At 31.5% G+C, this 19,872-nt stretch overlaps 2 protein-coding genes across 6 annotated transcripts in view; one reads left to right on the forward strand and one right to left on the reverse strand.

Moving 5' to 3' along the window:
* LOC145977016 (otoferlin) overlaps positions 1 to 18,029 on the forward strand; it is a 36,076-nt gene extending 18,047 nt beyond the window's left edge. For 2 of the 5 annotated variants that reach the window (XM_083108665.1, XM_083108904.1), the window contains 24 exons: positions 456 to 714; positions 2,225 to 2,401; positions 2,621 to 2,683; positions 3,052 to 3,136; positions 6,348 to 6,691; positions 7,274 to 7,584; positions 7,877 to 8,120; positions 8,347 to 8,583; positions 8,832 to 9,140; positions 9,211 to 9,363; positions 9,770 to 9,970; positions 10,050 to 10,301; positions 10,732 to 10,782; positions 11,753 to 12,060; positions 12,317 to 12,678; positions 13,130 to 13,315; positions 13,501 to 14,233; positions 14,657 to 14,827; positions 15,240 to 15,409; positions 15,628 to 15,946; positions 16,060 to 16,258; positions 16,330 to 16,548; positions 16,606 to 16,706; positions 16,795 to 18,028. In XM_083108665.1, coding sequence (XP_082964791.1) covers positions 456 to 714; positions 2,225 to 2,401; positions 2,621 to 2,683; positions 3,052 to 3,136; positions 6,348 to 6,691; positions 7,274 to 7,584; positions 7,877 to 8,120; positions 8,347 to 8,583; positions 8,832 to 9,140; positions 9,211 to 9,363; positions 9,770 to 9,970; positions 10,050 to 10,301; positions 10,732 to 10,782; positions 11,753 to 12,060; positions 12,317 to 12,678; positions 13,130 to 13,315; positions 13,501 to 14,233; positions 14,657 to 14,827; positions 15,240 to 15,409; positions 15,628 to 15,946; positions 16,060 to 16,258; positions 16,330 to 16,548; positions 16,606 to 16,706; positions 16,795 to 16,975 — 5,635 coding nt within the window. In that variant the 3' untranslated portion in view covers positions 16,976 to 18,028. Of the gene's footprint in view, positions 1 to 455; positions 715 to 2,224; positions 2,402 to 2,620; positions 2,684 to 3,051; positions 3,137 to 6,347; positions 6,692 to 7,273; positions 7,585 to 7,876; positions 8,121 to 8,346; positions 8,584 to 8,831; positions 9,141 to 9,210; positions 9,364 to 9,769; positions 9,971 to 10,049; positions 10,302 to 10,731; positions 10,783 to 11,752; positions 12,061 to 12,316; positions 12,679 to 13,129; positions 13,316 to 13,500; positions 14,234 to 14,656; positions 14,828 to 15,239; positions 15,410 to 15,627; positions 15,947 to 16,059; positions 16,259 to 16,329; positions 16,549 to 16,605; positions 16,707 to 16,794 lie in introns of all 5 variants that reach the window. The other 3 variants (XM_083108744.1, XM_083108830.1, XM_083108983.1) reach the window with 3 other exon arrangements.
* Positions 17,795 to 19,872, reverse strand: part of Ns4 (Nucleostemin 4) — a 219,442-nt gene continuing 217,364 nt past the window's right edge. The window contains exons 3-6 of the mRNA XM_083109481.1: positions 19,546 to 19,871; positions 18,815 to 19,460; positions 18,221 to 18,643; positions 17,795 to 18,050 (exon numbers count right to left, since the gene is read on the reverse strand). Coding sequence (XP_082965607.1) covers positions 17,812 to 18,050; positions 18,221 to 18,643; positions 18,815 to 19,460; positions 19,546 to 19,871 — 1,634 coding nt within the window. The 3' untranslated portion in view covers positions 17,795 to 17,811. The remainder of the gene's footprint in view (positions 18,051 to 18,220; positions 18,644 to 18,814; positions 19,461 to 19,545; position 19,872) is intronic.

Consider the following 19,872-nt stretch of genomic DNA (forward strand, 5'->3'; position numbering starts at 1 on the left):
TAGTTATAAAGGAAATTTAGATGATATTGCAGAGCTTAGAAAGAGAGAGAGCGCGATGCGAATTGGAATCATCGACATTCTCGATGCACAGGAATAAGAAACTCGACCGAAGTGATATAAATATAAGATCTTAGTAAGCGGCTTTCCAAGCCATCTAGAGAAGTTATGTTTATACCCTGCGAAGAGGATATATACAAACTAAATTGGACTGAGACTCATTTCTACGAAACTTACATTTAATATTAGAAAATGTCTATTTAAATATAAATTTTAAATGGCATAATTTGTTATCTATACATTAATTATACATTCCTATCATGAGCAACATAATTTTTAGAAATTATCACGTCGCTTGAATCGTTAAAGTTTCTCGGCACGGATTACAACGAGAGAAATAATTTTCAAGGAAATTTATCCCATTGTTATATCGAATTCTTTTACGGCATTTTCTGTAGAACCACTTTGAAGAGCATGCGATCCTTGTTGAAATTGGGAAAGCAGAGACCGCCACGTGCTCGGTCCTGCGACAATAACTCGGAAACGAGAGAACTCCTCGACAGGCAGGATTCCAGCTGCCCAACTTCAAACGAACCCTCACGTACGAATTCCATGACATCCCTTGAATTGAATACGTCGGATAACGACAGTCAACTGAGTGCCAACCCCGAGCAAGAAGAGACGACTGTAAAACAGACCAAGAAATCGAAGCCTAAGGTTAATATCTTCTGTAACGATTAATAAAATTTATTAGTTACGTCACATCCGACATGCGTAGATAAAAATACTAGATAACATTTTCTCATTCTCGCTTAGGACTCTCATGTTTCAAATCACAAAATATCATACATAATAATACATATAAAATATTATATAATATTATATAATATTATATAAAAGTATTATTATATAATATTGAAACTTTGCAAATAATAATTCCCCAAATATGTATTTTTCTGTATTAATTATTCTTTATTAATATTAATATTTTATTAAAATATTATTTATAATATTATATTTTTATGCATTTTTTATGCATTTATATTATTATTATTATATTTTTATATAATAATAATATTATTACATTTTATATCAATTTCGAAATGTTTTTCTAATTTTGCAAGGAATTATTACTTTTTACAATAATTAAAATTTATAAAATAAATTTTTTAAAGAGAATGTGTGTAGTGCTCACAATATAAAGTAACTTTAATATGGTATGGCAAATTGCGTTAAGCATTACAGCGCGATAATACCGAAGTAGCAATTGTCCATAAATGATAGCTCAATTATGTCTAAATGAGATTGAAATCGATCGAATGAGGACGAGCGAGAGTAAGTTGCGAAGTACGAGCAAAGTTTTTACGTGGAATTATTTAGTTTTTTTTTTTCTTTTTACGATTACGATCCCATAGTTGCTCGTACGTGTCACAAAATATTAATGGTCCGTGTTAATATTGGGAAACGAGAAAAAAGTATCATTCTTCTTCATAAATATCTTGTAGTTATCAATATATATTAGTATAGTTTGATATTATCTTTGCCTTAGCGTTTTTTTAATTTTATGCGTCATTTGTGTGTGTGTGTTACTTTTACAACAAATAATATTAAGCTACTTTTAAAAAAGAAGATTTGCTTTGAAACTGCAAATAATAAGACATAATTCTGAGTAAGGTTTTTTTTCTACGAAAGTATGAATAGAATTTCCTATGCTTAATAAAACATTTTACATACTATGTTCAATATCTATCTTCATGATTTTAAATATAAATATTGCATCAGAAATTGCAAGAATATTGCAAATGAGAAATTTACTTTAAAAATGCTTGAAATATTATGTTATTACATAATAATGTACAGTTTGTGTAATATCTTTCTTTACCTTTTTCATTACATTCAACTCACTAACGCAAACATGCAATATTCATTTCGAAATTTTATTACGAAATTCATTTCATTTTCTTATTACGTTCAAAACATTCGCATGTTGCTTCTGATAACTGTAAACGTTATTCGAAGCTTTGAAAATACTTAAAAATAATAAATGTGCATACATTCTAAATGTTATGTCTTTTTCTTTGTTACATACAATTATCGTGTATATGTATAACATTTATTCTCTCTTAAACTCAAAAGTGTTGCACTTCAACGTGCCGCATTCTTTTCCATAATTCGATAATTTCACTTAAATTGAGATGAATCAGCACAAACTTTTCTCGTTTCACAGACAAGCGACACTTGGCAAAGTGCATTAAAAGCCCAGGATTACCAAGTATGCGTTACGATCATTGAAGCGAGGCAACTCGCCGGTCTCAACATGGATCCAGTCGTTTGTGTGCAAGTTGGAGATCAGCGCAAATATACGAGCGTCAAGGAATCTACGAATTGCCCATACTATAATGAAGTAAATAGTAGAGATTTTTGCGCGATTATATAGATTTAAACAATAAGAAATATATAAAATTATAATTAAAAATTAACGATTCTTTATACAATTTTTATTTAATTCGCAGATTTTATTCAAATTATTGACATTTATAATTATTTCAGAATAATTCTATTGTTATAATTTCACTTATTCACGGTTCTATAACTAATTCTTTTTTTCGATTTATATTTCCAGTATTTTGTCTTCGATTTTCACATGCCGCCTGTTATGCTGTTCGACAAAATTATTACGTTGTCGGTAAGTTTATTCGCACGTGTAAATTTATTTGTGATATTGAAACTCCGAAGCACACAAGAAAAATGAATTAATTTGTTCATTAATATTTAATACATTTGAAATGCACTTAGTTGCGCGATAAAACGCCCTTTAGTGAATTATTTCGCTTCATTAAATCTTCCTGTGTCGCTTGTCACAATTACATTCAGAGGACATTTAGATGCGTATCGAAAATCGATCATTGAGAGATGGTTTAAGGGGACAACATTTAAATTCTGTTTTTTGTGGAATTTTATTCGATGATGAATTAGGTGCTTGATGTTCAAGATGAAAACGCAAATGAGAGATAAGGAAGAAGCTCAAACAGCACATTTTTTAATAATACACAGGTGCAGCAATCGCGGAATCTCTTGCGCGCTAATCTAACGCTGGGCATCTTTAAGTTAGACATCGCGACGGTATGGGCACAACCAGGTACAGGTTTCGCATTGTCCAAAGACTATACGAGTCTAATGCTCGGTGTAAATAAGAATTTTATATTTCGAGAGCGACTCACGGTAAACGAAAAAAATTAACTCATTCAAAAATAAATTACAATGAAAGAACTATATTGGAAGTACAAGATATATTTTTGTTTTTAAAAAATATATCTTAAAAAATATATGCAAAATATACCTTAAGAAAAAAATAGATAAATATTAGGTTGATTATAATTATATTCGAAATATATTAATTACGTGAAATAAATTCTTCAGTTTTTTATAATTGTAATAAAAATTTTTAGCACTTTCTTAATAACTATGAGTTTTTTTAACAAGAACGTTTGTCATTAGAAATATTATTTCTTTGAAAAAAGGCTCGTAAATATTTGATTAATAATTAATAATTTGAATGATTAATAATTTGAATAAATTATATGAAAAATCGTAATTTGATCATTTGTATTGAGAGTTACTGTCGCGGACTAAATTCTCAAGTGTACACCCGGTATGAGACTCGATATTTACTCAGTATATGATGGCAAGTGTATTTCATTTTATCGGCAATGTTATTGGCAAATAAAGTATTTCCTTATTACATCGTTCTTTGCACTTTGCTTGCGAGTTTCGAAGAACTTCGTGTTTGTAAGGCAGATATTTTCTTGCGCGGTATAACTCCAAGAACTTTGAAAGCAGTAAAATTCGTTATGACATATTACTATCTTCTATTGAGAAAATCTCGCCAACTCGAGTCTTGCTTTCTCAACTCTTCGTGGTCTTGAATTTAAGAAATTCTCTGAAAGTGCGTGCGCACGTGATATATGTATTTCGTAACTGCATAATTGCACGCTTAAGAGTCTAACTGGATTTTACGGGCTTATATTTTTTTGTTTGCCGATATAAATGATTGGTGTGATAATACTTTTTTTATTTAAAAACATTAATTTTAATTAATCTAGCATAAATGCATTTTAATATTATCTTAATCAAATGTATATTTTAACGGAGTAAATAAAAGAAGAAAAAATAAATTAATCTTACATATAAATCCACTTTTAATTTCTTTTTAATAGTAATCAATTTCATGTTCAAATTGATTATATGCTATTTTTTTATATACATCACATATATTAATAGTAATCTAAATGTTAGTAGTTTATCGATGTTTTATCTCGAATTCTATTACATACTTTGAAACATACACACGTTTCATGTTTCATTATATGCGATAACATTATTAGCAAATGAGTAAACATCTTGTAAAACATAAATTTGCATAAGATGTAAATTTTAATGAATGTGAAAATTGCAATTCTTAGCATATATTGTTACGAAAACGTTTACACGTAGTCATATACTAATAACACTTTTATCCATAATGTATTATAATAAAAAATTCTTTCTCTAATGACAAAAAGAATTAAAAAAAAAAAACAGAATGCAGACAAATTTATTCCGAAAAGTCTGTTCACGTAATATCTTTTTCTGAAAGCCCTTTTATTTCACTGAAATCTAGCAAACTCATTGTACGTAATTCATCGGTCAGCATTTCGGATAAAATCGTTAGGAAAAACTATGGAGCGTTGGCGAAATATCAATCATCATTTATCCGACATATGGTGCACGAACAAACATAGAAACATAACGTTCTATTTTTATCGCGAATCGTTCGCATGCCAGGCTTTTCACTTCCACATATACATGTATATGTATATATGTACAAGATGTTTCTTATGCATGTATTCTTCGTAAATGTGTATACACTCAGTTTAATCCTGAAAGCATTCCTAAGCTAAAATTTGATGTGACACGGTTACAAATTATACGAGATAGAGTTTATCCACGTCGAGTTAATAAATTGCTCATAAAAACGGATAAACTTCTTAAATTACAGTTAAATTATGAGTTCTTTTTGAGCCGATTTATTAGAATTAATAAAAAATCGCATGCGATATTCGACTTGATAAGAAAAATAGATAGACCATACGCGCACTTAAACAAATTTCTAAATTTATCCATTATTAAAAATAATGTGAATACAACAGCAAGTTATTGATTAAATGTACAATTACTTTTTAAGTCTGTAATAAATTAAAAATTTTCTCTAAATTTTCTCTCACAAAAACTATTGAATGCCATTATTTTATTTTACAAGTTTATAAATATCAATTTTAAATATAAAAAAAATAAAATTCTAAATTAATATAAATATAAATTGAAATTGATTAAATAAAAAGAACTGGAAGAAATTTGTTAAATATTTTATAAATATTTGGTTTTTTAATAGAAAATGTATATCTCTCCTGTTTAGTTTTCCGAAAAAAACTTTCTTTTTCATTAAAAAATAATATAATTAATATCTTCTGTCTTATTGAATTATATTAATTTACATTACTTCGACACTTTAATAAAGTAATAATATAACAAGATTAAAGGTCCTGAGCAAAGTATCGATTATGTCGTTAAAAGTGAAATGAAGTATAATCGTGTAGCTATTTAATTACATTAAAGTTGCGAAATAATATCCGCGCGCTCTTTTAATATACGCTATTTTGTCAAATAACTTGCATTTATTTATGAAAGAGACAAAACGTATTAATTTACGAATGTGCGCGAGAACGTTTGATGTGAAGTGACCAATTCTAATTAACACTTCACTCATTGATGCGCCCTGATATTAAAACCATAATGCGTGGGTGAGGAGCAAAATATAGTGACTTTTTAAATATACGGGAAAAATGTTATTTATATTGTTTTTGTTTTTATACCACAGTCAATTAAAAAAACTAATTCACATAAATAACTAAAAAAATAAAAACCGCAGTTCTCTCAATTGTTATTCGCTCTATGGAAAACAACAAAGCCATTTGATTGCTTTTATAAATCTCATTAATTCTCAGCTATTTTCTTTCTCTTTCTATCTGTATTTTATTGTTATGTATTGTTTAATTGTGTAACCTATAAATTAAAAACTGAGGAGTTCCCTCGAAAAGATTAAAAATATGAAAAATATAATAACTGTTGCATAATTCAGTTTTATAAAGAAATTTTAAAAATATCAAATTTTTAAATTAATATTGTTTTAAACACATATAGCACTATTACGGATATTACTTTTTAGAGTGAACTTCTCTTAGAGTTAATTGCAAATTTCTCTCTTCTTTTAATAAATCACGAATCGACATCAGTGTGAACTTATATCCTAGATCATCAGTTCTATCACAAATGGGCCTTGCTTACCGATCCGGATGACATTACTGGTGGTCCCAAAGGCTACCTTAAATGCGACATAAGTGTCATCGGCAAGGGTGATACCGTAAAAATACCTCCGAAAAGCGAAAAAGATGAGGACGACATTGAGGGCAATCTCTTATTGCCTGATGGTGTGCCGATCGAGAGACAACGTGCGAGATTCATAGTGAAGGTTTACAGAGCTGATGGCTTACCGAAAATGAATAGCAGCATTATGGCGAACGTGAAGAAGGCTTTTACGGGGGAAGTGAAAGACCTGGTGGACCCATATGTTCAAGTGTCTTTTGCTGGGCTTAGCGTAAGCTCCATGTACCTTTACAACGAACTTAATCATGATATTGTAAAATTATCTAAAAATATTTATTATAATATTGCTATAATATTGAAAACTTTAGTTATAAAAACGTGTTTTATAATATAAATAAAAATAATTGTTTACATATATGATATAAATTTAAAAATGATATAAAAAACTAAATATTAAAAATGCTTGCTTTTAAAAAAATGAAGAGATAAAAGATAAATTGTATTTTATTTGTACAGGTAAAGATAAAAAAACATTGTCATAATTGTCATTCTCATAAATATTCTCTGACTTAAAAATGTTTATATATAAAATTAATTATATTAATTAAAAATATTGAATTTAAAAATATATTGCTATCTTTATTAATTTATATAAATATTATATATATATATTTCATAACATAATATAAAATCATATTTTTTCTTTATTTTTATATTTTAGGATTATAGTATTTATTTATTTTCGCGTAAATACATGTTGTAAAAATAGATTTACAATTTGAATAAAACATAATATTAAACAAATTACACATTATGGAGGCAATCCAATATTTTTCTATTTATGGGACTTTAGGGGAAAACAAGCGTGAAGAGAAATAGCTACGCTCCGGTATGGAACGAGCAAATAGTTTTCACCGAGATGTTTCCTCCTCTTTGTCAGAGGATAAAGATACAATTATGCGATAACGATCCAGTGCACGCCACCGTCATCGGTACACACTTCGTCGACCTGAAACAAATCAGCAATGATGGCGAAAAAGGTTTTTTGCCGACCTTTGGTCCAGCGTTTATTCATCTTTATGGCAGCATTAGAGATTACAGCCTCATAGATGAGCATTCGACATTAAACACCGGCTTGGGCGAAGGAATCTCATATAGAGCAAGGTTGTTATATAACAATGTATTATTTTATTATTATTCTACTTAATAATAAAATAGTTACATTATATATAAACAGTATTATAAACAGCATTATATAAATAATATAATTGATATTATAATTATATTAATTCATTAATAAAAATTACATTAATTAATATTAAAATTATATGTTAATTATTATAATAATATAAAATAGTAAATCTGTGGAGTAAATCAAAACTTGACTTAGAGATATAAAAAATTATTGCAAAATTCAGAAAATTGTAACTTTGCTTCACTGATTGTTAACGTTTAGGCTATTGATAGCGATACGAACCGAAATTACTGACAACGTGGAAATGGCACCTTCGGAAATCGAAGTGGAACCAACAGTACCGATCAACGAGACAGCGTATGCAAGAAACGAAGAGTTCTTCCTGTTTGCCACGATCATGGATGCTACAATGATCGATAAGAAACTCGGCGACAAGCCAATGTACTTTGAAATATCGATTGGGAATGCGGGCAACGCTCTAGATGGTCACAATGAAAGTTTGAAGGTGAAAAATCTTATGCAATTAATTCTCGGAAATCAAATCAGTCGGAAAGATTTTTTATTAGAGAATATCACTTAAAGCAAATTTTTTTTAACAAAAGAAAGAAAAGAGATGGGAAGAGATGTCCTAAAGATATTAATTTCATTTTATTAATATCATAAAGATATTAATTTCATTTTATTAATATCCTAAAGATATTAATTTCTAGAGAGTGAAATTTGTTTCGTAGATGTACGATGCAGGATCGAGGGGTGGAGCAAGCGGGGAGGAGGACGATCTACAGGAAGTGCTTGCTGGATCCTGGCAGAGTACTACACCATCTAATAAGCCGATGACGCACGATAAGATTTATTATTTTCTACCGTATTGGGATGATAAACCGTGTCTTCACGTAAGAAGCACATGGCCAGATTACAGACGCAGAATGTATAATAGCAATATCATCAGCAAAATCATCGATAAAATGGTAAATTATAGCAGTTATAGGTTTAAGCTAATTAATTTGATTACACATATTTTGAGTTTATATTTGATTATATATTAATATTTTATTTATGCTAAAACATTATCATGATGTTTCATTATAATAAGTATCAATAATGTTTTAAACACATACGTCCAATTTTGTTGAAATTATTTAATGGAAATACGCTTACTTCGATCAGATCCTCTCAAAAGCATGAAATCGATAACCGCTTCTCTTTGTATTTTCAGGAGGAAGGATTGTCGGAGGTGCAGTTGCACTTGGAGGATTCAACGTGCGAGAAGCTTCTAAAGACTACCCTCGAAGAGCTAAGCATCAACTGTAACCGATATGTCAGTATTAGCAAGTCTAGCGTAACCGGTCCAGGAGTTGGGAAGACGAAACTGGACAAAGAACGAACGAAATTGTGCCAGCGGGAACTAGAAAATATCGGAATCATGTCGCGGAACCTCAAGGCTCTCGTGACAAAAAGTAGCTTCAAGGAGAGATTGAAGACAGCTCAGAGCTATCTACAGAAATTAAAATTCCTCGTCGAGGATGTCAGTAGTCGTCATTCAAATACTTACATACATGTCTCACGAAATAAAACATCGAACCTTCTTTTTACAGCCGCAAGATTCCTTGCCGGATGTTTTCATCTGGGTAATCAGTTCCGGTAGACGAATCGCATACCAGAGGATACCGGGTCGTGAACTCATCTACTCGGTGGTCGACGAGGAATGCGGACGACATTGTGGCAAAGTGCAAACTATGTTCCTCAAGGTAAGTAAGTATACTAAAAATAATGTTTTAAATCTGTAAATATGCAATCTATTTCTACAACTAAATGTACGAGAGATTGATCAGCTAAACTTAATAATAAACTTATAATATGCTTATTAATATAATAAAATATAAATTTATAATACAATTATTCTTTTTTATTTATATCTATCAGAAATTTTTGCAAAATGCAATTTTATGGAGATATCCGTGTGTAATTTATTATTTATCTTTCTTTTTAATCCAAGAAAATTTATAATATAATAATGCGTGAAAATATTGAAAGAAGAACGTGCGTATTTAAAGATTAAATATTACGTTAAGACACATCCGGTCAACGGTTCAAATAATATCGTGCTATTCTCGTGTTGAGTAGAATATGAATTTAATATTCTTTTCAATATAGCTTCCAGGTAAAAAGAGGTTTGGACCTTCAGGATGGGCGATTCAGACGAAATTGCAGATCTACATGTGGTTGGGGATACTAAAGCACAAAAAATACTTCATCCAGAATTTACCGAAAGGATACGAATTCAGTCACGAACTGAAGAACGTGGACAGGCCGCGCGCTTTGCCGCCCATTATGCTTCATTACGTCCAGAAACATGTATGTATTTTCTCTTTTGACTCGTGCAATTTCCCGACAATAAATATATAATCGTATACTGTTCCAAATCGATTGCCAGAAATTTCAACTAAGGGCTCACATGTACCAAGCAAGGTCACTGATCGGCAGCGACGCTTCCGGTCTTTCCGATCCATTCGCGAGAGTGATTTGCGGTGAATTTTGCAAGTGCACCCAGGTAATCGACGAGACTCTCAGCCCGACATGGGACGAGCTGCTGCTGTTTGATGACATTTTGATTTATGGCACTGCCGAGGAGATCAAGAAAGATCCGCCGTCCATTGTCATCGAGCTGTTTGATCAGGATAAAGTGGTAAGTAAAAGTTTGCAATTTATCGATTTAATTATATATTTCTTTTTTCTTCTATTTTATAAATATCTTTCTATACTTTTTTCACTTTTAAAATAAAAATTCATGAAAAATTTATCCAAATGCATTTAGAGTAGCAATTATTCTATTACATTTAGAGTAGTAATTATTCTATTACATTTAGAGTAGTAATTATTCTATTACTTCGGACTTTTCAAATGTTGCTGACAATTTATTCTATAAAATAAAAAGTTACTCAAGAATATTCAATATACAAAAAAATCGAAGATTGAGAAAAGGTGTATTTAATTTGTTGTAATTAAATTCAGATTCATATGATTGGAATTATATAACCAGATGAAACGCGATGATAGGAAATACTACATAGTCATTCCTACATCGCTTCTATGATTTGGTATCGTTCTTTTTACAGAGTCATAGTGTAGCTATGGACATAACACTGCATGAGGGCTCTGCTTTAACAGTTTGTATACAACATATTGACATATTGACATTTACCTATACGATGCTGGATAACACGACGCACATTATGCAACACTCGCACCGGAAATACCATAACTTAGCATGGCATTCGTTATTTATATGTTAGGATATAGAGGCACAAAGCGGATTCTTGTTGCATCAACATTCACGAATATGGAGTTCCGTAGACTGCAAGTTTCCAATTTGTGAAATTGCTGCGGTAGCCCACGGAGAGTCACATGTCCACACATGACCGCAAAACTTTTGTGCTTGGTTTTCTCTACCTTACACGATTTTATGCTGTTGCAGTGAACAAACATCTTTCCCTCTATTAATAGCAGTATTTTAATTACACTATTTCTACGTGTGAAATATTTCCAAAGGAAAGTCTGCATCGTTGTCGGAAAAAAGCATATAAATTAAATTAAGAATTTTTTTAAATAAAACATCATGGGAAACTCTTAAAAATATTTATTTATTTGAAAAATATTATACATATATTTTATAATAGTTTATTTTTCAAAATCTAATCCAGAGAACATCTCTCAAATATTATATGTCAATCTTGAGAATTGAAAAATGTTCTATTAAATTATTTTATTATAAATATATATATATATATATATATATATATATATATATCATCGTTTAATAAATAATATATGATTAAATATATAATTATTTTTTATTTTTCATTTATTCTTTATTGATAATATTTTTATCAAAATTAATTCAAATTACATAAAACGCTAATCTATTTTCCCTTAAAACTATTTCCTGTCACAAATGCAGAATTTAATCTTTTCTCACGCTGTTCATGAATATCTCAACTATAAGCATATTTGAATCTACTGAATTTAAATGATATTGCAGCCTTCCCACAATTTCCTAATATTCTCATAATCACATAGTTGATGAATGACATTTTTTGCTTCGTATGCATCGGAATTTCTATAAAATCGATTTTTCAGGGAAAATCGGAATATATCGGACGAGCGATCGCCCGACCTCACGTCAAGCTCGCCTCGGAGCCTTACACTCCTCCGCAATATCCACCGTCGTTGGAATGGTATGACGTCACTAGAGGTGCCTCGAGGGCTGGTGAACTTTTGGCAGTCTTTGAATTATTGGAATATCCCTCTACTAAAGATTATGGCTTTCCCACTCTGCCTGATCCTAAGGATCTTAGCTACGGTTCTCAGACTCCGGGTTCCGGTCAGGATCAAGGCCCGATTCTTCCCGTGCCCGTAGGAATTCGACCTACTTTGGCAAAATATCGGTAATACGATCGATTTTTTATATTATTTATTCAATCGTTTTTTTATATTTTTTAATTCTTGTTTTAAATAAAGATTAATAGTTAAAATGAATTGTATAGAATCAACACTAGAGAGATGTATGCGCTCTTTCTCCTTCAAACGTCACCGTATATGATTAATTCTTTCAGTATCAAACAGAAGAAAAAAATTTATAGAAAAAATATTAAATTGTTTTTGCACGACTATGTAAATAATAACCGTAATTAATGGTTTTAGAATCGAAGTGCTTTTCTGGGGTTTACGAGATTTGAAAAGAATTCACCTTTTAACCGTCGATAAACCACGCGTGGACGTCGAATGCGCCGGCCACATTCTCTATTCGTCTGTCATAGCAAACGCGAAGAAAAATCCAAATTTCAACACGCCGATTAAATTTCTGGAATTGGAACTTCCCGAGCAGGAACTTTATCGACCGCCATTAACTATAAGAGCGGTGGATTGCCGGAGTTTTGGCAGATATACCCTCGTCGGTACTCACACCATTAATTCGATTCATAAATATATGTACTATCCTTTGACTAAAAGGGCAAAGGATGCTCAAGAGAGAAAAAAGAGCTTATATCAGCTACAATATACAGGTAACTGTGTAATTAACTTCGCTAAAAGCGCTATGAAACTGCTTTATAATTGTGATAAATGAAACGTTGTGTAATAAGTGGAAAAATTAATGTAATATACAATTTGTGATTAAATTATTAGAGTAATATTAATATTGTTCCATTATTAGAAAATATATTTATTTTAATCATATGAGATGCATAATAAAATATGCTCTTTTGTTGAGTAATAAATTAACTTGCTTATTATAACTATATTTGAGTGGTAGCTAATAAATAAATAAATTAAAAATAAATAAAATAAATAAAATAAAATAAAAATAAATTAAATTGTAAAATTTTAAAATTGTAATTTTTGTAAAATTATCGAATTAAGTCAATTTTATTATAAATATATAATTTTTTTATGAATTAAATCTATATCATTTTCAATTCTTTAATTTTTAATCTAAACTTTATATGTTTATTGTAGCTCTTGATCCATCTAAATCAAGATATCAGCAAACATCATTGCCTGATTCATTAACCGACTTGGAATCTAATAATGGTGATACCATTATTACTCTTGGATTCGAGATCGTAAATGGTTCTACAAAAAAGGACAAAACGGAGCAAAATATACGCAGGAAGCAGAGTTTAGCCAATGACAACAGCATAGGTATATTCATCTGAAAATTATATTTAATTATGTTTAATTGAAATCAAGAAATTCATTTAAAATTAAAATCTTAATTATCTTAATTAAAATATTTTTAATATTTTCTCTCTGTTATACATATTCTTTATTAGTTATATTTTACTTTAAATATAATATATATGACAAATTTCTTTAAATATTTTTAGGCGATTTAGGTGCATTAGAGGACGGAGACGGTTGTCAAGATTGGTGGACAAAGTACTTTGCGTCTGTGGAGACGATGATCGAAGAGAACAAGGAATTGCGCAAGGAGAAATCCATATTCCAGAACCAGCCAAACGGAACATTACCGATGCTTCTGGACGAAGCTGTCGCTCAAGGCCAGTTATCCGCTTCAGGCGAGAAGAATTCCGGAATTACTCCCACAAAAAAGTTGTTTGGTTTGAAATCACCGACGAACGCAACAAGATTCGTTTCGAAGCTTAGCCCGAAACAAACCCAATACCAGTCTAAGAAGACCGCTCTCTTGAAGATTTATCCCGGAGAATTGGAAACTCAGCCCGAGTTTGAGCAGTTCAAGGAATGGCTGCATACCTTCGAACTGTATCGCGGTAAAAAAACCGGCGACGAGACCGAAGACGAATCAAGAATCGTTGGCAGTTTCAAGGGTGCATTGAAGGTGTACAAATGGCCACTGCCCAAGGATCTGGTGAATCACACCGTGATGGGTTTCGATCCACAGTATGGATTCTTCCAAGGTGTCCCCTCGAATGAGCCTATTCACGTTCTGGTACGAGTTTACATCGTTAAAGCTAATGATCTTCATCCTTGCGACCTGAACGGAAAAGCGGATCCTTACGTGGTCTTACAATTGGGAGGCAAGAGAATTAGCGACAAGGAGAATTATGTATCGAAACAATTGAATCCTGTCTTTGGAAAGTATGTATTTTCTACTAGTATTGTTACATGTATACAATCAAGAATCTTGATAATATAGTAATGAGTTAAATATATTATAGCTCATGGGACTTAAGTTTTCATCGAGATATTGGCATTTTTAATTTTTACAAATTTCTAAATTATATAATTTAACTTTATTCTATTAAATTATATAATTTAAGTTTATTCTAAAATATATTGTTCATATATGCTTTGCAAAACTTTCATGCTTTTATTTTATTTATTACTTCCTTTTATCTTGTGCTGTATATTTTTAACGTATATTTTTAATTACATGTATTTTTAACTGTACTCTTTTAACGTTTGCATTTGATATTGCGTTCCATATTTTTCCATCTCAAAGAACAAATTAAAGTTATTTATGTTCACTTCTAATTTAATTGCGAATTCGCGTTTTTTAAGGTGCTTTGAGATCGAGGCTACGTTTCCACAGGACTCTCTGCTCACTGTGCAAGTTCTAGATTGGGACCTGGTTGGAACAGATGATATGATCGGAGAGACCAAAATTGATCTAGAAAATCGTTTCTATAGCAGACATCGTGCTACGTGCGGACTCACGAAGAAATACGATGAGTAAGTCTAATGAATAGCGATTATACCACGACGTGCATGGCAAATAAATTTCAGACCTTAGCAGTGAAACAAATCGTGTCACGCAATTCGGTAATCTAGCAACGGAGCGACCTTTTTTTTATCTCATCAGTAGCAATCATTTATTTAAAACTATTTAAATCCACAAAGAACAAAATACTGTAATTTACTTTTAACAAGCTTTTCTGAACTAAAAATTATTTTTATACCGCAATTTCTTTTAATCAAATTCATCGTCTACGTCCTCTTTTACCTTCGCGTTACATTTGCATATATTATTTAACACTTAACTTTATAGATTATACGTTTACGTCAACATATATTAAGATAAGGAAATTAAATTTCAGAAATAAGATTTATGTATGAAATTGATTATATGTTATTTTTGCTTTAGGACTGGATATAATAAATGGAGAGATGCGATGAAGCCGACTCAGATACTTTCTAAATTATGTAAAGATGGCAAAATCGATGGACCAGTATATTCTCACGGACGTGTTACAATCGGAAGAAAAACATTTTCTCTCTCGAACGAGGAGATGGAATATTACGTGCATACGAAAGGTATTTGAGAGATTTTATAAAAAAATACGCAAGAAATTCTAGATTCAATTCTAAATTAATATATATTTCTACGATTATAATTTTTATCTATTATTCTATACACATATTTACTTGTTAATTGTTATTATATTATATCATTAATGAACTGAAATTAAGGAGGTTTTAAATATGCAGTTTCGGTTATGCTAAAATGAAGTATTTTTTAATTATTTTTCCAGGAATAGAAGAACATCTTGCCTTAGCAGTTCTCCATCAATGGAGCAGCTTTCCGCGAATAGGTTGCGCTCTGGTACCTGAACACGTGGAAACCCGACCGCTCTATAATCCAGAAAAGCCTGGAATTGAGCAGGGAAAGTTGGAAATGTGGGTGGACATGTTTCCAATGGACATGCCTTCACCTGGACCATCTATCGATATTTCACCTAGGAAGCCCAAGAGTTATGAATTGAGAATTATAATATGGAATACAGATGACGTCGTCCTAGAAGATGATGCCTTCTTTACTGGCGAGAAGATGAGCGATATTTATGTAAAGGGGTAAATTTCTCCTTTTACTCCTGAAATAATCACATATTTATTTAATAATTATATATTAATTAGATACGTAAACAAAGAGAGAGTTATTTTACATATTTATTACTTTCGAATAGATGGTTAAAAGGACCGGAAGATTGTCAATCCACCGACATTCATTATCGATCATTGACCGGCGAAGGAAACTTCAACTGGCGTTTCATATTTCCATTTGATTATCTGGTAGCGGAAGAAAAGATTGTTATTAATCGTAAAGAAAGCCTGTTTAGTTGGGACGAAACTGAGTGCAAGATACCAGCACGTCTAGAATTGCAGGTAATTCCAAACGTGCGCAATCATTGCTTTCGCAATTTCATTCCGATAGATAATAACGACGCTCTTTGCAGGTCTGGGATGCAGATCATTTTTCTGCCGACGATTTTCTAGGTGCTATAACTCTCGATCTCAATCGGTTTCCCCGAGGAGCAAAGAACAGTAAACTTTGCTCGTTGAGCATGTTGAAGACAGACGGCTCTGTGCCGACAGTCAACATCTTTAAGCAGAAACGTATAAAAGGCTGGTGGCCATTTTATGTGAAGAAAGAAAACGAGGATATGGAACTGACAGTAAGTTGACAACATGAAAAATAAATTTGTAAATGTATATCATTATACTTTGTACAGGGCAAGGTGGAAGCTGAGATACATTTGCTCACGAAAGAGGAGGCCGAGAAAAATCCTGCTGGGTTTGGTAGAAACGAGCCGGATCCGCTAGAAAAACCAAAGTATAATAATATAATATGTATAAATAATAATTCTTCTGTCTCTTTATATTTATATTTAATCTGCTTTTATTTTTCATATATTTTGCAGTCGACCAGACGCGTCCTTTATGTGGTTTCTCAATCCGCTAAAGTCCATCAAATACATAGTTTGGCACAATTACAAATGGGCTATCTTGAAGGCTATAGTCGCGATCGGTTTGATTATACTTATGCTGTTATTCTTTTACGCAATACCAGGTTACTCCGTAAAAAAGATTTTAGGAGCTTAAATGCTATTCATCGCAATGTATAATTGATAGAGAACAATTTTTGACGATTTGAGAATATATATAGTCGTATTGCTATATTGTTACGTTCCACAAAAACAACGTAAATTAATACGTTATCGGATTAATTTCTCCAATTTTTCTTTAATGATGACTTGTGGAAATTATTTTATAGCGATTAGATAAATGGATATTAAACTCTATAAATGGATCTCAGTAAAATTAATGAATACAGGATGTTTCTCTGAGCAAATATTATAAAAATCTCAATTGAGAAATATCCGCTTTGTATAAAATATCAAAGTGAACAAAATATTTTTCAGAAAATTATAGAAATCATTTATCATTCTTACATTTATTTCATATTATAATTATTTTAGGATAGTAGAAATTATTTACATAAAAATGTATCGTTGTAGATAATTTTAATGATAATGTATAAAATAACTTCGTCTCTGTACAAGTTGTGCAATGATGTAGCTTATTATAGTTATTATAGTTAAAAAAAAATCTTTACTCGATTATCAGTTCATAGTGGACCAAAGTAACACCAGAATAGTTGCAAACTAGAATTACATTGTAAATAACTCATGCGCACAGTGAAACTACCTTAGGAAAACGAGAAAAATGTAATAGAGTAGTGGCTTGTATAAAATGATCTATTTTTACTCGTAATGTTCTGTCATAGTGACGATTGTGTTTCGCGGGCGAAAACACAGTTCAGTCGACTATTCTTCACTATCATCAGCAAATTGCTCATTGTACATTAAAGAAGGAATCTATGTGTATAAAAAAAGATAAAAATAAAAAATCTGAAAGACGTAAAATAATAAATCATTTTATTGTTCAGTAGACAATGCTGAAAATTTATTAGCTACAAGCGGCATATCGTTTTCCTCGCTCGACGATTCCGCTGAATCATTATTCGTTGCATCTCGATATTTTTGTTCTTGCTTTTCGTTGTAAGTTTCTTCGTCTTCAGAAGATACGTATTCAGTTGGTGTACCAAGCTCATCTCCTCGATTTCTAGCTTGAATCCATCTTACTATTTTAACATCTGAATGATTTTCCCATTTTTCTGAAAAAAAATTCATCAACAAAATTATTTGTCTTTCATTTAAACAATTTCTCAAATATCTCTTTCATAATTTTTAAATTATTAAAGTATTTTCAATCATATTTTATCGAGTAAATTTTTACAAAGAAAATATTTTAACCAATAAAAAAAGAATAAAAGAAGAATAATACTTTTATCAGCAGTCCAATTTGGCGGATATATGTACAAGCAAATTTTTCCTTCTAACGCCATGCGTAGCAGCGAATTTGCCGCTCTATATGTATCCAATCTAGCCGCTCGAGCTGTCCTAAAATCCCTTTTGATAGCCCAACCATCGCAAATGTCCATAGCGGACCACGTATCATCATTTTCTGGATGAGGAATCCTCAACAGTTTTGGTAAATCCATCCTTTCAGCTAGAAACTTTACAGTCGTATATGGTTCTCTGACTTGGGCGATCGGAAACGAGCCCATCAATATCTGCAACTGTTTTGGCACAGTTGAAGGAAAGACTAAACCAGGGCAATCGCACAAGCACACGGTCTTTGTTAGATAAATAGTTTGAAAGTGTTTGGTGTGGCCAGGTGTGCGAGACACGCTTACGACTTTCTTGCCTGCAAAACAAGCAGAGAGAAATAACAAGTGACTTTTTGACACTGAAATCTCTTGTTATGAATCTCGATACGATTTTATTTCTCTAGTTTAGAAAATCAAATACACTCATATTTAACATAGAATATAAGTATTTCTCAGAAATTGATTATAGATTGAAAAGTTCTGCGTACCCATCAGTGCATTCATTAAAGACGACTTTCCAACGTTTGGCGTTCCAATGCATCCAATGGTCAAAATTCCATTTTTATATTTTTCGTGTTCGAAATAAGTAGTGTCCTCTTTTTCTATTGTTATATTATCTTTATGGTCTATATCATCTAGATCATATTCTAAATGCATCTCCTCTTGAATCTTTTCGTACCAGGAACTCAGATCAACTTTATCCTTGACAATGTCTTTACAAGCCTCCAACAACTTTTGCGCTCCTTCCGCGGCCATTCGTAATTTTCCCCTACGACGTCTTTTCTGTATACCCTCCTCGTTATTCGTATTACCACGAAGATTATAAGTAGGATATGAAGTAAACATTAAAATGTGTAATTTTGGATATTGACTGCAAAAATATTCCCTCCAAGCCACTACCAAAGCTGGAGGCGCTAAATCGACTTTGTTTAACACCATAATCATATCTTTTTGCAACATGTTAGTCACATAATGGTACAAATATGGAGGAAACATCAAAACAGGATATCGAATATCAACAATGATCAACAGAACGTCTGATATCTCTAAGACTCTCCATAATTGTCGCCAGGTTTCTAAATTCAACTCAAAATAACTCAAGGTACCTAATTCTTCCATGCTCTTTAAGTATTCCTAAATAGAAAGAATCGTATTGTTAGCTAAAAGTAAGTTCAACATAAGATATAATTTTGTTTAACACAGATTTGCAATTGCATACTGTGAAATATCTCTGTTCTCTTATATCTAATTGCTCTTTCGTCATATTAAAATCCCACGGAGGCCGCTTTGGCATGTCAATCCCAGGTGGAAAATAATTGTCGGAAATTTCTTGATCCTCGAGGCTCACAGGCTCAATACTTTTTAAGGCTTGTTCCTTGCGTTTTCGCAATTCCTCGTTAGTCTCTTGAAAAAATTGTAGTGTATATCTATTCCTTGAAGATTTATTATCCCTTGGTTGCTTATTTATTTTTTGTACTTGTCTCCCATACTCTGTATTGCTCGCATTGCTAGAGCATTCGTCTTCATCGTCATCTTGATTTGTGGC

Source organism: Camponotus vicinus, unplaced genomic scaffold, assembly GCF_025532165.1.
Source record: "Camponotus vicinus isolate PSW18456_S1 unplaced genomic scaffold, iyCamVici1.0 SCAF_1, whole genome shotgun sequence".
NCBI lineage: Eukaryota > Metazoa > Arthropoda > Insecta > Hymenoptera > Formicidae > Camponotus > Camponotus vicinus.